Raw genomic sequence first — 16,781 nt, 5'->3', positions numbered from 1 at the left:
TGCCATGACCACAGATCACACGCTGGTAATGCATATCATTTTTCCCTCTAAACCTAATCACTGATCCTCCACTCTGTCTTACAGCTGCATTTCCTTTCCCTAATTCACAAATCCATGCAAATACACAGGTATTTAATAATACTTTGCATCTGTACCTTGATTGAACTAACAATTTCCAAAGCTATTTGGGTTGCATTAGTATCAAGAGCAGCACACACTGTTTATACCTGGCTGTCTAGTTAATATCAGAATACCGACTGGTTGGGAAAGCTTTTCCCTTATATTTCTCTCCAGCAGCTTTTCCAATTGGATTGTGTTGTCCAAATGCAGAATGCTTTTAACAGTGGAGGAGAGGTAATGTTATATGATTTGGACTGCAGCCAGAGGGTTCTATTGGCCCGTGTGTGTCGTTTCCATCCACAACACTATTTGTTTATTGCCGTATCTCAATCAGCAGTCGTATCTCACACACATCGGTATAGCATTGCAGTGTTTTATAGAAGCAGTTGATCTCCAGTGTATTATTAATAACAATGCATCTCAATGATAATCCCCGCTCATTACAAATATGCCGTGCACTTAAAATGTGACACGAAACCCAATTTACATCATTAAAAGCGTTTAAACGTTATTATCTGTAATTAGATGTTGCCATTAAATTAAGCATGGCAACATTTGGCTCCACTCGGCGTGCGAGCGGTGCCACAGCCTGAGCCTGCCTAAGTGTAGGGGGCCCACTGAGAGGAGACTGTTATCTGAGCCCTGCAATTCTGACTGGCTAGGGTAATTAAAAAACCCAGGGTAGAAGTACCACCGTCGTCCCAACAAACACACTCTCACACCCTTGCAATTGGTTGACACGCCATAGTGTTTCTATTTGCTGGAGTGGATTTAACACCTGTTCCCCTATTGCCGAAAAGTGAATATCAATGTCAAATTCAAACGTGCACATTCAGTTCGGACTCTAGTAAATCCTATTGAGTCACTATGAACACTAGTCCAGTGGCTGGCGGAGGAGCATAAAGCGGGGGATAATACTAACCCTCGGAGCATCCCTTTAACCCTGGGGTTAAGCATGGAGAGATGTGAATAAACACCTAAGCCGAAAGCCATTTGTGAGCTTGAGCCCGGCGCTAAACATAATGGAAAAATATGATATGAGATCAGTGTGTATTAAGACGATATTAGTGTAATCCCTCTGTTTTACGGCAGGGCTTGTCCGCATGGCTCAGGAAGGGACCCAGTGGCAGGGTGGGAGACTGCAGGATTAGGGTGTAATTGAGAGGGGCTTAATGGGACAGACCAGGAGGAAAGGCAACAAGCAGCAAGCCAACTCTGGAGGAAGGGCGCGCTCTCTCATACATACACACACACACACACACAGTAGGAACATATTACACAGTAAGAATCCAGTCATGGATGTAAATATACATTGTCTACCTGTATACATCATTGTGTGGAAATGCACCTACAGAACGTTACAGGGCATGCAAACACTCAGTCCCACTCATGTGAACACTTCTCTTGTTGCTTGTGTGCCAAGCCTATTGTTGTTTGCCTCCTTGTTGATTGCGTGCCTCTTCTTTCTGCAGGGCCAATGAGATTGAGGTGGTGATGTCAGACCTGGAGAGAGCCAATCAGGTGAGTTCCTGGCTGTTTTTAACACCTCTTCACAAAGGGTCCTATCGAAGGATCCAAACAGACATACTACTCTTACACCCTTTGGCCTTAGTTTCAATGTATCTGTAGAGGTGGCTTGATACAGGAGTTGCTCTGTTTCAAATGCATTCCAAATGTTGTTCCACAAAGTATGTAACATACTGAAGTCTGAGATAAATATCATATGAGGAAGGAAATATATCTAAGTGAAACTAGCCTCTTGAATAACAATGAAGACACACAAAGACCACACTATTAGAGGCTCTGCAGTGTGACTAATCTGGCGTTGCCTCTATCTTTGGCCTCCTTTAATGTATTTCTCCGTGTTTTTCGCCCAGACACATCACGGTGGTGATTAGCCATTATTTACACTGAGACGACCCTTTGATATCAGCCAAGAAGTCAAGGCAAGAGTATGCGCAGCAGTGTAATTACTCTATATGGGCTTTGGGTCTGCAGTTGAAAACTATCGCCGCGGCCGTTACCATGTGATCTTGTTTATATCAGATTAGTTAGAATGTGAACGCGTTCCGTTTGTGTGTGTCATCCAAGCAGGTTGGCATGGAGTTCATGTTGACTGCTGGAGACCAGGGCCTGATTCACAAGACTGCAATTATTTCCTTAACTATAGACTTATGAAGAAAGTTAAGCAAAGTTGTTATTCCTCAAAAAGGTTATTGGAAATGTTCTTACATTATTTCTTATGTTTCTAATTAAGTACAAAGTTAAGAAGAAATTAGATTCTTGGAAATGTTCTTAATTCCAAGATGGCTAAACCCTCGTCTTAAACTCAGGGCAATGAGAGAATAAGCTAATAAAAGCAATTGAACATGTTTCATTCACTCACACACTTCATCTGAAAGTTTCAATATGGATTATTTTAAACCCTAAACATTTTTTAGAGCAGTATAATATCAGTAAGAAATATGCTAACATGATTGCTAGCTGGATAGCAAGCTAGATCGGTTGCCTAGCAAAAATGATCTTAAGAAGATAGTTAAGAATTCCGTAAGAAAATATTTGAGAAGTTTGTAAGAAAAATTATCTTAAGATATTTTTGAGGAATTGTACTTATGAACTATCTTTTTAAGGAGCTTTTTAAAATTTTAGTGTATGAAATGTTTTGTGAATCTTGGCCCAGGTTGTTGGAAATAAGCCGGTCGCTGATGTTGATCTATTAGCTCAGTTGGTGAGGTGACATGGTTGGAACAAAACCCTGCAGTACCTGGAACACTCCAGCACCAGGGTTTCCTTATAGTACAGGTAGGACTTCACTTAGCAGGGCTAACTCAGTCATTTTCAATTGTAGCCCCCTATGACATGCCAGTTATGGCATTGTCGCTGTGCCCGCCCTTCACAAGACAGATGAGGGCCCCATCCCGCAGTACAGAACAGAGCAGTACGGTGTCATGCCGTCAGCTGTACCACTCTGGGCGCGTGTCTCCTCTTATCAGCTGTCATGCTCCCGTTCTTCTCCTCACCCGTCTGTGGATCCGCACTGTGTCTGTGTGTGCACACGCACTCGCTGTCACTTTGTTCTTGTAATCACCCGTCTCATCCACCTCGGCGCAGCAGACGCACACTCCTCATATCTGCTATCAGAGAGACAGAGTGGTTGAGGTGGTGGTGGTGGTAGGGGGGGGGGGAAATCGCTGGTGTCAGCCTTCTACAGACGACACTTCATTCACTCCCCTCCCAATGACTGGGCAAGTTGCAGTGCCATTCCATCACGCTATAAATGGTGGTACAAGCACTTCCAATCATGGTCACGTAGCTGTGTAACAGTGTATATGCGAGAGACAATGGAAGAGAAACATGTTTCTGTAGTGCACACTGTTAAATGGTATTCTTTGAAAGTATATTTATAATGTATGGCTATCTGTTTTCATCACATTTCAATATACATTAGTTTACACCTACACTTAACAGTAAAATCTCCCTGAAGGTTTTACTGTGTGTCTGCTTACCTTGTTTTTCTCTGGCTACCACCTAATGAAAGGGAGCCTGCTGATTAAAATTTGTAAATAGAATCACCCAAAACAATTATTTGTCATTATATTAAATGGCGCCCTCATTACCCAAACTTTTGGAATAACTTAGCCGCCTGAAAAATGTTACATCTCCATAATTCCATAAAGATGAAGGCTTTAGCGCCTGATATATCTAAAGGTTGAATGTTTAAGCACCTTCAACATGTAATGAGTCATTAGGATGCATTGTGTTCTTCTCCCCCTTGTCTTCTTTTTGTGGGTCAGAGATTGTCTGATGGAGGGGGGTATGCATGTATTACACAACCATGACAGTCTAAATTCTGTACTTACTATCTTGGAACTGGAGACGTGTGTGTGTGTGTGTGTGTGTGTGTGTGTGTGTGTGTGTGTGCAATTCAGATTTGAGCACAAATCATAAATAAATGTCTATCAAACATGTAGGTTATATTAGCAGATCTCAACTTTAGATTTGGTCCTTGAAGAATGGCTTGAGACCTACAGTGATTTATCTTATGGTTGTCTGTAGACAGTACATGACAGCGAATGGTGGGATAATGGGGAAACTTGACTCGCTCTCCTTCAGAGAGCGGATGTAGCGGAGAGGGAAGCAGAGGCTCTTCGGGAACAGCTGACGTCCGCCAACAAGTCTCTCCAGCTTGCCACACAGATCCAGAAGGCCCCTGACATGGAGCAAGCCTTGGAGGTTCTGTCACGCTCCAGTCTGGAGGTGGAGCTGAGCGCCAAGGAGCGGGAGGTACTGCACTTGGCTGAGGACGTGCAGAGACTGCAGGCCAGCCTGGCCAATGTCCGTGAGAACTCGGCCTCGCAAATCAGCCAGCTGGAGCAGCAACTCAGCACCAAGGAGAGCTCACTCAAGGTCAGCCCTGTCACACCACCTCCAGGAGCCCTGGTTAGTCCCATAACACTGAGGGCCCTGGTTAGTCCCATAACACTGAGGGCCCTGGTTAGTCCCATAACACTGAGGGCCCTGGTTAGTCCCATAACACTGAGGGCCCTGGTTAGTCCCATACATTAGTCAGTTATGAAGAGTAGGCCTAACCACACTGTGTGCCATGGTAAGAAAAACTGCAGTTGTCAGTAGTACTTTATAATGCGTCCATGTGCATCCCGTTAATGCATTTGGATATTATGCACAAGATAAGCTCTACCTTTCAGCTTGAACTCAGAACAACAGTCATTTACAAATGAAACATGTCAGGACCCTCTGACTAATGCATAGCCCTGAACTCTCTCTCCCTAAACGTCACAGTGGTTTTACTGAACTCTGCAGGGCACCTCACACAAGACTCTACATTTAGGACTTGACTGACACGTCTTTGTATCCATGGAGACTGAACAGACATGTCATACCCAGTGAGCTTTATGCACAGAGACTGTAGAGCATGGGTCGGCAACAGGCGGCCTGCTGGCCAAAACCGGCCTCCGAGTGATTTATCTTTTATATATACAATTAGGATTTTTGTAGTTGCCTACCTCTGCTGTCGTGTTTCTTTATTAGAATTTGTCGCGACAAGTGTAGCTGCATGGTGATGTGTTTTTAGAGACTGCAGAAAGACAAATGAGTAGAGTTGTTATGTACATGTTCCAATGCACAGAGCTATCGAAAATGTGCACATGCTAATACACTGGGACTCCTCAAGAGAACATATTCTACATTGACATTTGAGTTATTTAGCCGACTCTCTTATACAGAGCGACTGACTGTCTCACCTAAGATAGCTAGGTGACACAGCCACATCACAGTTGTAGTACATTTTTCCTCAATAAAGAAGTCAGCGCTAGTAGGAAAAGACAAGTGCAAGTTTTTTAGTTTTTTGGGGGGTAAGATACTCTTTGAAGAGTATACATTGACTCTCCAAACGTTTGCTTCCCCATGCATTGGTCCTCTCTACTTTATGAGAGTAACGAAGTGTCTCTCTCTTCACTCAGCAACTGGAGGAGAAACTGCAGGAACAGGCAGACTACGAAGACATCAAGAAAGAGCTCAGGTTAATTCATTTTCCCTCTGTCTGCCTCCCCTCAGCCACAGGCGTCATTTCAATAAACCATACAAATTAACCAGGATAAATTCATTCCGAGCCTAAACTTGTGATGCCACCGGTGCAAGTATGTAAGACGTGGCTTCGTCCAAGGTCGGGTCGGTACGGATTCACTCTAATGCCATTCGGACACTCTGCCAAACCACCCTCAAGACTATCATTAACCTTTAGATTTAGCCCCTGAATGTGGATGCGCAGAGTCCGAGTATTATTGGCTAAGCACTGGTAGTGCTCATCAGAGAAGCTAGTTTGATTGGACAGCAGGCCTTCACGTTCAACCTCTGTTTGCCACTGCTTTCTTATCTGATTTGGATGTTTTGGGGTCTGGAGATGGGATGCTAACATGGCTGTGCTGTAGACTCATTAAAGAGGTATGTACTGGATGCTTTCTCCCCACACGTGGGTTTATTGACATGGTCTTCTCGTTTCTTTTAAAAGTATAGCTACTTTTAAAGGTAACTCTTTTGAAACCATTGATTGCAGTTGGGAAATATATTGTGTACGGTAGCTCAGTAAATTATATTTGTTAATATAAAAAAGGTTGAATAAACCAAGGAAATCTGTTATGATAAATGTCATTTTTAATCTTCACTCATTAACAACATTCATGTCCTTAGCTTTATTGCGGCGTATTTCGTTTTTTTTATGGCAGTGGCTTGTATAAGCTCTAGCGTTTCTGGTCTGGCATCTCAAGACGGTGAACAGTTTCTTCCGTTGTTTGGTGTTGTGCTGTGTGTTATCTCTGTCCAAGCCAGTAACAAGAAGGCTGACTATGTTAAGTTTGGCCGATAAGATAATTGCCCATGTTTAGGGAACTGGGGCGTTGTCTTGCCAGGATTTAACAATCTCTCCGCTCATCTGAGGAAGGGGCCGTCTGGACATTAATTTGGTGACTGGATTTTCAGGCATTATTTTCCCAATTGGAAAAAGTCCTAAAGGTAGTATCAGTGAATGGTTCTGTTTGTGAGAGTTTTTCGAGCCACTATGATGGTCAGCCAAAGAGCGGTTTGTGTGAATGTGTATTGATAGCCCGTCTGGAATCCCAAAGGGAAGCATTCCTCTCCTAATAGGACCAAAGTGTCTTTATTTGCCTCCCAACCTTTTCATAGACGCTTTTTCCTTTATAGATAATATCGCCTGGAATCCAATTGGCACCCAGCACATGATTGAATAACCCATTTTAATTACTATGACTGGCTCTAAGGATTTCATTGCATTATCAGATTTCGATGGTCAGAGAGGAGTGAAGGACTTGTATTGAGCCGACTCTCTTTGTGACATATCGCTTTGCCACTGCCTGTCGCTGATTTAGATATTCTGTGGGGCTGGTAGCAGATATATTTCAGTCCTATGGTGCTGTGTCTATTTGTGATCTCCTTTTTGTAGTGGGTGCAGTAATCAAGTGGTCCATTTTGCCTTGTTCACTTCACAGTTTCCGCAAGTCCGTAGAGTTCAGCTCTTCAAACTGCTCTTCAACACAGGTATGGAGGCTGAATGTTGCATTTGATTTGGATTTGAACAATATTTAGACAGTATATCTTATCAAAACAATGTTTAACAATGTACTCTGTGTCAGGACTCTAAGAAGCCTCTGCAGTTGTTGTTGGAGAAGAGTCGAGGCCTGCATTCTGAGAGCTCCTCCCTGCGCCTGAACAACAGTGAGCTGAGTAGTGAGTCTTTCAAGCCACCAACACACGCGTACACAGATACACACATACACAGACACACACATACACTGACATGCATATGCACATGCACGTATAGGATTTATGAAGGTGACTTATCAATCAGACATCTGCTGTGGACTATGTAGTGTTTCTTTGCAACCTGGGAACTTGCCAACTGACATTAGTGTTCCCTGTTAGTGAGCATTTCTCCTTTGCCAAAATAATCCATCCACTTGACTGGTGTGGCATATCAAGAAGCAGATTAAACAGCATGATCATTACACAGGTGCACCTTATGCTGGGGACAATAAAAGGCCACTCTAAAATGTGCAATGCCACAGATGTCTCCAAGTTTTGAGGGAGCGTGCAATTGGCATGCTGACTGCAGGAATGTCCACGAGAGCTGTTGCCAGAGAATTGAATGTTAATTTCTCTACCATAAGCCACCTCCAACCGTCGTTTTAGAGAATTTGGCAGTACGTCCAACCGGCCTCACAACCGCAGACCACATGTAACCATGCCAGCCCAGGTCCTCCACATCCGGCTTCTTCATCACCTGGAAAGCTGATGAAATTGAGTAGTATTTCGTGGAGAAAAACTCATTCTGATTGGCTGGGCCTGGCTACCAAGAGGGAGGGCCTTCCCAGGAGGCCGTCAGCAACAACAGTAATTGTGTGATGGCGGGGATGCCAGGTTGCTCTAGATACCCTCAACGGCACAGCTTGGAGAGCTAAATAATACACCTTATAGATGAAGACTCTTCTTTGAGTCATCTAAGTGCATTGACACGAGTTCCCTTTGTCTTTTTTTGTCTTACTTATGTTGCACCTACCCCAGATGTTACTGAATGTATCCAGAGTAGTTTCAGATTTTGATATTAACAAATGCGGCGCAAAAGTACAGTAAATGTAAAATGCGCATAAAATCAACAGTGTAATGTCTGGATTTAGTCTTGTCTGGTGAACTCTAATCATTTTCCCATGATCTCCAAATTGTTCCTTTTCACTTTCTACCAGGGTTATGCATTTCATATTTATTCTGTTAAAAAAAACATTTCAATTAGCCCTATAGGCCAATTTCCACAAGTGTAAAGGGTTAACCAGTATCAGAACAGTCGATCACATATCAGCAGATTTTTGTTGTTGTTGTGATATACATGTAGACACAACCACGAAGTCAATTCCTGGTGTGACCTGCCCTCTGTCAAGGTCTTATTCACAGGCTGGAACAGAACAGGCCCTTAAGCACTGATAGAGTTGTTTACAAAGAGATGGCTGGTGTTTTGTTGAACTCATTGAGCCTAATTCAGTGATACACAGAGCCCTAGTATTCCACCTTTGATCTATGATCCCTTATCGTCCTCTCTTGTCACGACATGCCAGCTCTTTGAACCGCATACCCCATATTCAGTGGCCTTACACAGACCCATAGACGTACACTAATAAACTCACAAACTTAATGGCTTTTTTCATCTGTTAAGTCTCCTTGTCTACAATCCTGAGACTGAAGGATATCTGTCACAAAGCGCTTTTTGATAGTGTACACATTGTCTGAGCTGAATTTACCCCAGACCAGACTGTAATGGGGAGAAAAAGTACATCTTAGCCTTCATGGGCCTGTGCCTCTGTGTGTGTGCCAGGGTGCTTCAAACTTAAAAGGACACACTCCTTTTGTTTCTTTACTCTGTCAGTTGCCTAGAGGGGTTATAGACAGGAAGTCCAGTAGTCAAACAGGAAGCAGCGCCAGCTATCTCCGCCAGCAAAAGAAGAGACTGTTAGACTCAAATCAAAGACAGTTATCTCTCTTGGAGCATTTTCTTTTCTACAAGTATAGAGACACACTTCTAAAGAATGTGTCAACTGTTTCCATTGGCACACTCCCACATTTGATACAAAGAAAACAAATATCTGTCTGGCCCGTTAATGTATAATAGATTTGAATTGAAGGGTTCGATGCAGACAGTCTGCTCACACCATTAAGATTGAAGTGCTGCTGCTTCCTCAGCGCGGTACTCGTCTTGTCTGGCTTCTCAATTTATCTCATTCAGAGAATCAGCCCTTTAAACATGGGGATTTGAGAGAAACTGTAACATTTTCTGTGATACATTTCAACAGGATCACTTTCTGAAGTTCCTTGTTATCTCCATTTCTCTAAACGCCTTGACTTTACATCTGCTACCCAACTGCTTAGACTGGGGATGAAAAGATTGGGGACTTATAGGTCCTTGGTGTACAATACCAACCTTTTGGTACTAGTTTTACACCAGCTGGTGATCAGTTTGCCTTTTTTGAGTTGAAGAAAAGTGTCTTCCACTTTGGAGAGCTTTAGCTTTCTGTCCTAATTTACCACAGTATTCTCTTTTAAAATCTCTCCCTAAACTCCAAGATTTGTCCTCTCCAAAAAATGACCTAACCACACCACAGGCTAGGGGTCTCTAACCACACCACAGGCTAGGGGTCTCTAACCACACCACAGGCTAGGGGTCTCTAACCACACCACAGGCTAGGGGTCTCTAACCACACCACAGGCTAGGGGTCTCTAACCACACCACAGGCTAGGGGTCTCTAACCACACCACAGGCTAGGGGTCTCTAACCACACCACAGGCTAGGGGTCTCTAACCACACCACAGGCTAGGGGTCTCTAACCACACCACAGGCTAGGGGTCTCTAACTAGACAAACAGGTACCGACCCCTGCTTGTGTTTGGAGGCTACATCTCATCTTTACGGGTTAAGGTCAGTTTGCTTGCTTCCCAGGGCTGTTTGGGTAGTGCATCTGTGACAACACAGATTGCAGTTGCGTGTCGGGGGGTTGGGGAGTGGAGGGGCAGAGTGCAGCCCACCCTGGGCGAGGAGAAGGGGGCCACTGGAGGTCAGACGCTGGTGGAGACAAAGTGATCCAGTATGCTAATGAAGCCCCGTTAGTCTCTCCTACCAATGTGCCCTTTACCACTCGGTCGCTCTGGAAATGTCATCCCAATTGGCTTCGGCTCTCCTCCCTCCCCCGCCCTCGAAAATGAAGCATTTCATTTGTATTCCTAATGGGATCTCTCGTTGTCCTACCAGATCATATCTGTGAAACCAAAGGTGCTGTTTGGCTACAGGTCGGACCGGCATCTTACTTGGTTACTTCCCAATGTGATTTTGGATTAATTCATGTTAATGATTGTAAAATGTTATCAGTTTCATGAGAATAACTAAATGTTATGTGCCTGATGATCATGGTCTCTTTTGCAATGGTGTTGGGCCTATGGCTATACCTGACATTCATCAAAGCGCACAAGGAAAAGTACCTAAAGAGCAATTATTGCTTGGCAGCCATTGTTTATCATTGCTGTATAGTAAGTTTTGCTACTGTCCCGACACTCTGATGAACACACCACTGATGTTAACCCACCATGAAATATGCGAATCCCAACTCTACCTTTAGTGAGTGGTGGCCTGGAGATGGTGAGATGCAGTGGCAGGTTAAAGGAGGATAGGCAGGGCATACACCACACAGCAGGTAAGCTAGGCACCTTTGCCTGTGTCCATATCCTGGGACATGCCTGCCAGATGCTTCCCTTCACTACTGCTCAGTGTCCCTTTCCACAGCCAGAAGCCCAACTGGCAAATACACACACTCCATCAGTGCCTCTCCACTCTAATGTTATGCTACTCCACTGGAGTACACTGCACCCCCCAGTCTAGATATTTAGTTTTTTATTTTGGACTTTGTTGACGCCACATGATGTATTGATCTGTGTCATGTTTTGTCTGGTTACACAGGTTTGAGAGAGCGAAAGGTCAAAGAGTCATCAGAGGGACAACAGCGTCTTTGCACCACACCCATGGGCACCAACTTGAAGGGCTCCCCTCCCCCTCCCTCCTCTCAGCTCCTCCTGCGCACTGGCTCAGGTGGTTCCTCCGACACCACCCCTGTCACTGCCGCCAATGGCACACACCACTTCTCGCCCACGAGTGGCGGGCTGGGGGGGCAGGACTTCTTCAGCCCCTCCTCTCTGGCGTCGGCGGGCACCGCTTTCCCCCTGGGGGGCAAGGTGGTGCTCAACTCCCTGCTGCAGCGCCAGCTCATGCAGACCTTTTACTCCAAAGCCCTGCAGGACTCAGTGTCCGCCTCCGGCCAGGCCCTGCTCTTCTCCCCTTCCAACTACCCCACCCATAACTCCCTTTCAGCCAGCCCCCTACCACCCCATCAGTCTTTGCAGTCGCAATCCCAGCACCCGTCAGCGGGCAGCCCGGATGTCAACGGCCTAGCCCCCTCGCCCAGCCAGTCAGAAGGGGCGGGGAGCGTCTCGGAAGGCGAAGACATGGACACGTCTGAGATAGCGCGTCAGGTCAAGGAGCAGCTGATCAAGCACAACATCGGGCAGAGGATCTTTGGCCACTACGTGCTGGGGTTGTCCCAGGGCTCGGTCAGTGAGATACTGGCCAGGCCCAAGCCCTGGAACAAGCTGACGATCCGGGGCAAGGAGCCCTTCCACAAGATGAGGCAGTTCCTGTCCGACGAGCAGAACATTCTGGCACTGCGCAGTATCCAGGGGAGGCAGAGAGGTGAGACTGACGGAAATGTATACACACACTTCACACATCAACTGCTCTCTCACACACACACACACACACACACACACACACACACACACACACACACACACACACACACACATAGCTGAGCACATCACATATACACATTTATTTTAGTGATGTCTCTGCCTCCAGGTGCTTTGCATCACACATCAAGTTCCAATTCCTAGGTGAGATATTTCTGATGAGTATAGAACGGTAACCTCGTAATTACCAGACTGATTACCACTGATTCCATTCATGTAACCTCGAGAGATTAGGTGGCTTGCGAGGCTAGTAGAACGGCCCCAGGTTCAGGCAGGTGTTCTGTTTCTGTGTTACAGTAGCTTCAGTATGGTCATGCTCTGCTATCCCAGAAATATATGTACTCAATGGGAAAATTGGTGCTGAATGGTACATTGAATGTTGTCAGACACACTGATGCTATTCAGATTAGCAAAAGACAAACTTCAGAACGTCCCCGTTCAATGTGATCCTCAGTTAGTGCACGACCCTAACCTTAAACCTTTGACCTCACAAACGGGAGCATTTTTGGTCACTGGTGGTAGCGCTGTCTCTTTAACAGACCTTTAGACGTCCCCCCCCATACTTCAGCAGTGTGGCCATAGCCCGGGCCCTTGATGAATGGACAGCGATCTTTATCGCTCCTGTCGCCAGTCATGTCGCCTGCTAAAATGCCCAGATTAACCTCGCAGACATGTTTCCTTTCCGTTGTTATCGTCTTTCGCCTGTCGTCATAGCAACCGTCCCAGGAATCAAACCCAGTAGAGGGAGGGAGCATTTACAAGCTAGTCTATCAAGATGTCATCGTCGCACGCGCCACTCAGGATTCCATCACTTAGCGCTGTCGGCCCACTGCTTTTTGCTATTGATTTTGTTACCGTCTTAAATGGCACATTGCCGCTTGCTGCTTGGGAATGCAGCCTGTACTGTTGAGTCAGTGAGTGGGAGGCAAGCTGATCCCGTCAGATTGCAGAGAAAGATCTGTCTGAATAGGCTCAAACAGCAGTCAATAACATGCATGTCTGGACAGGCAGTGGTGCAGAGGGGTGTGTAGTGTGTTTGTGTGTACTGTGTGTTTGTGCCAGTCATGCAGAACAGAATGTTCTGAGGATAGTGCTTTAAGTCTTTGAAAAAAGCATGCCCCACAGTAGTGACAGTACACATGGCGACTCAGACTGTAGCTGCACCCCCCTGCTGCAAAGCCCTCATTCTTCACCCCAAACTGCTCATAATGCGGACACTTTCACAAGCAATTACGTCAAATTTGAGACAGATTAAAACGCAAACCTGTACATTGGGTTCCTATTAAATGACTCCATATTTCTCCTCTTTGCTCTCTCTTTTTCCTTCTGCCCCCCCCCCCCCCCCCTGTAAATCTCTCGATCTCTTTGTATCCATCCCTCTGGCTGTGTCTGTTTCTCTGCTCTCCCTCTCTTTCTGTCTCTGGGTGAGGAACTGATACATTTGGAGCTTGGTGCTCAGTCAGTAGCGTCACAAGGCAAGATGAGAGCTGCTGCCGTCAGCAGCCCTGGACGAGAGCGATGCGAAACAGACGGGGTATTAGGAAACATGACCGCAGTCAAGACTCTCCGCGTTAAACGGCACAGGCCCACTTGGCAGTCAGGGCAGGGGTGATGTGAAAGTTTGCGCTCGGGCGAAATTTGTTCCCCTCTGTGTTAAAGCAGAGTAGTGAGTGTAGATGAATGTGCACACTGTTGCTCTGAACTCTTGTCTATTGTACTTGTTTGGACGGGCTTCAAGGAGTTGGTCTGGCAGCAAGCACCAAACCTGTCGGCCCAGGGGAGAAGTCTAACAGAAGTTTAATAGAATCATGCTGGGGAGAAATGTAATGTGGTTCTTATGCGCTGTAGCTAGTAGTTCTGTTCCGTTTCAATCATTTATGTTCTCAATAACTGAACCCACAACTCACGGTCCAGTGAGTCCAAATCCCCATCAATGTCTGTTCTCGAATATGTGGAGAGTTTGACATGTGGGTTTCAATGGTAGAACATGTGGGTTGACTCAAGGGTTCTCAGAAGGCAGTTTAAGACCGTGTAGAGTGGTCTTCAATCCACTTTTGTTTCTGGCTGTTTGACAATAAGATACTGTTGCCTACTACTGTGTGTATTACTTTAGCCGAAGTGCTAACAAAGAGCATGTGTGCGTTTCCAGGCATTGTATTCTGACATACTGAGCCATATGGCTTCTAGCTATATTTGCGTTCTTAAGTAAGTCACTTAAAGGTTTTGTCCTTGTTGAATTGGTTTTGCCCAAATGTTAGGGTTTTTGCTCAGATGACTAGATGTTGAGGAGTTGGCCTAGTAACTGTAGATCTATAGCTCTATATAGCTAAGGCCCTGACTACCACCACCATATCCTGTCTCAATTTGAGTAGAATGAAGCTGCTCCTAGACACTGATCAATTGTCAATTTTGCGTTTTCACTCTAATGGTTAACGGTTCGGATTTGGGGAGAGTAAGCTGATCTTAGATCTGTGCCTAGGGGTTATATCCACCTCCATGTGGCAGTTCAGGGTTCTGACACTTATCTTATCTGTCGCCACTTGTTTTCCAACAGAGAACCCAGGCCAGAACCTGAACAGAGTGTTTCAGGAGGTTCCGAAGCGAAGAACCGGCTCCGAAGGCTCCTCGAGGCCAGGTCTGTTCTTTGCCTTCCCTATCGTGGTTGGTTTAGTGTTTTGGTCGGCTTTTATGTTGTACAATTTGTTGTGTCAGTTAGCCATTGTCAAAGTCACTCTACCACTTCTGGCCTGGAGTCTGGTTGAAAATAGAGGGAGGAGGTTGATGTTTACCCTAACCACTGATACAGGGTCAGATATTTTTTCTTCCCCATTAAGGGGTTGGTTTATCTGATCCTAGATCTGTGGTTAAGGACACATTCTACCTCAGGCAGAAAAACGGGATTAGGCAAACGTGAAGGGGGTTATAAAGGCACCCTTTCGACGCATAGGGTGCGTCTTAAAACGTTCAGTCCAAACCAGCCCACGCAAACTCTCCCTGTCTGACATCAGGGCGAAACCTCATTTGTATAATTTAGGCTTTAAAAAGCTCCTTTATATGCTTTGCTATGTACTTTCCCCAAACCCAGGCCTTATGAAAATGGCCAAGGGTGTGGTGCTTACATGCAGTTTGGCACTTCGGAAGGCCACATACACAATCATTTTCAACCCCCTTTTCTTCACAGGCGGTGGTGGCCTTGACAAAACTGTAAAACTTTAAAAACAGAGGTCCTTAGAAAAACATAACATCCTCTCCCCATGACCCAGCAGCTGTGCCTGTACACCACCATGGTTGTGCGTGTGTGTATATCACTGTGTATGTGTGTGAGTTAGAACGTGCTGGGAGGGGCTTACGGAGTCCCCCATCCTTGCCCTGTCTGACCCCTTTTTTGTCATGATTTACTTCCAGTTCACCCCCTGTACCCAGCTGCTCCCCCCCTCACTCACACACATGAGCGAGCGCGACCTTGCCCAATTACTCTGACCACTCACTCAGGACAAATGAGAGCGAGGAAGCTGGGAAGCTCGGGAGCCACGTTTGTCAGGCCCCTCCATGTTTAACTCCAAACAGCAATTAGCCCTCACTTCTGAAGCCCATCCAAAACACCAGGTCTTGTGTTTCTTATGGAGTCTGTCCAAAGTCTGTTTTCCATTGTTGCGTAGGGTAGCTGGCTGGCTGGCTGCTGGAAGTGTTCTGTTCAGCGCTCATGAGGAACATGTGTAGCCGTGGCCTCTTGTGTTAACAGGATTGAGCTGTGTTGTAAAGGGAGCCCCCAGGGGAGTATTGCCAGCAGACACACACACACTGGTGCTGTTGCCAGGGTGAGCCATGGCGGTTTGATGTCAGAACTCACTGAAGGAGAAGGTTCAACATCACCTTGGGTTCCTTTTAGACAGGAGACAGTCAGTAGACTCAAACTTCAGACTTTTTTACTGGATATTTATTGGAAAAGGAGCACTTTTCTCTAACTCGAACATTCAGCTTTAAATTTCACTGGCTATGTTATGACTGTGAACCTGTGACATACTGTAGTCAGACTCAAAAAAGTAAAATACTAGCAACATAGGGCCTTCGGAAAGTATTCAGACCCCTTGACTTTTTCCACATTTTGTTACGTTACAGCCTTATTCTAAAATGTCTTAAATATTTTTTTCCCTCATCACTCTACACACAATACCCCATAATGACAAAGCAAACAAGACATTTCTGCTAATTTATACAAAATAAAAACTGAAATATCACATTTACAGAAGTACTTTGTTGAAGCATCTTTGGCAGCAATTACAGCATCTAGTCTTCTTGGGTATGACGCTACAAGCTTGGCACACCTGTATTTGGGGAGTTTCTCACATTCTTCTCTGAAGATCCTCTCAAGCTCTGTCAGGTTGCTATTTTCAGGTCTCTCCAGAGATGTTCGATCGGGCTCTGGCTGGGCCACTCAAGGACATTAAGAGACTTTTCTCGAAGCCACTCCTGCGTTGTCTTGGCTGTGTGCTTAGGGTCATTGTCCTGTTGGAAAGTGAGCGCTCTGTAGTAGGTTTTCATCAAGGATCTCTCTGCCTCGATCCTGACTAGTCTCCCAGTCCCTGCCGCTTAAAAACATCCCCACAGCATGATGCTGCCACCACCATGCTTCACCATAGGGATGGTGCCAGGTTTCCTCCAGACGTGATGCTTGGAATTCAGGCAAAGAGTTCAATCTTGGTTTCATCAGACCAGAGAATCTTGTTTCTTGTGCCTTTTACTGAGGAGTGGCTTCCATCTGGCCACTCTACCATAAAGGCCTGATTGGTGGAG

At 45.5% G+C, this 16,781-nt stretch overlaps 1 protein-coding gene across 1 annotated transcript in view; it reads left to right on the top strand.

Moving 5' to 3' along the window:
• LOC115148800 (homeobox protein cut-like 1) overlaps positions 1–16,781 on the top strand; it is a 253,639-nt gene that overhangs the window by 207,342 nt on the left and 29,516 nt on the right. Inside the window, exons 9-15 of the mRNA XM_029691038.1 lie at positions 1,593–1,641; positions 4,234–4,527; positions 5,601–5,659; positions 7,143–7,191; positions 7,287–7,380; positions 11,146–11,931; positions 14,542–14,622. Of these exons, the coding sequence (XP_029546898.1) occupies positions 1,593–1,641; positions 4,234–4,527; positions 5,601–5,659; positions 7,143–7,191; positions 7,287–7,380; positions 11,146–11,931; positions 14,542–14,622 (1,412 nt within the window). The remainder of the gene's footprint in view (positions 1–1,592; positions 1,642–4,233; positions 4,528–5,600; positions 5,660–7,142; positions 7,192–7,286; positions 7,381–11,145; positions 11,932–14,541; positions 14,623–16,781) is intronic.

This window comes from Salmo trutta, chromosome 15 (genome assembly GCF_901001165.1).
Source record: "Salmo trutta chromosome 15, fSalTru1.1, whole genome shotgun sequence".
Lineage (NCBI taxonomy): Eukaryota > Metazoa > Chordata > Actinopteri > Salmoniformes > Salmonidae > Salmo > Salmo trutta.
Note: the sequence above shows the minus strand (reverse complement) of the source record. Positions and strands in the feature narration are given on the sequence as shown.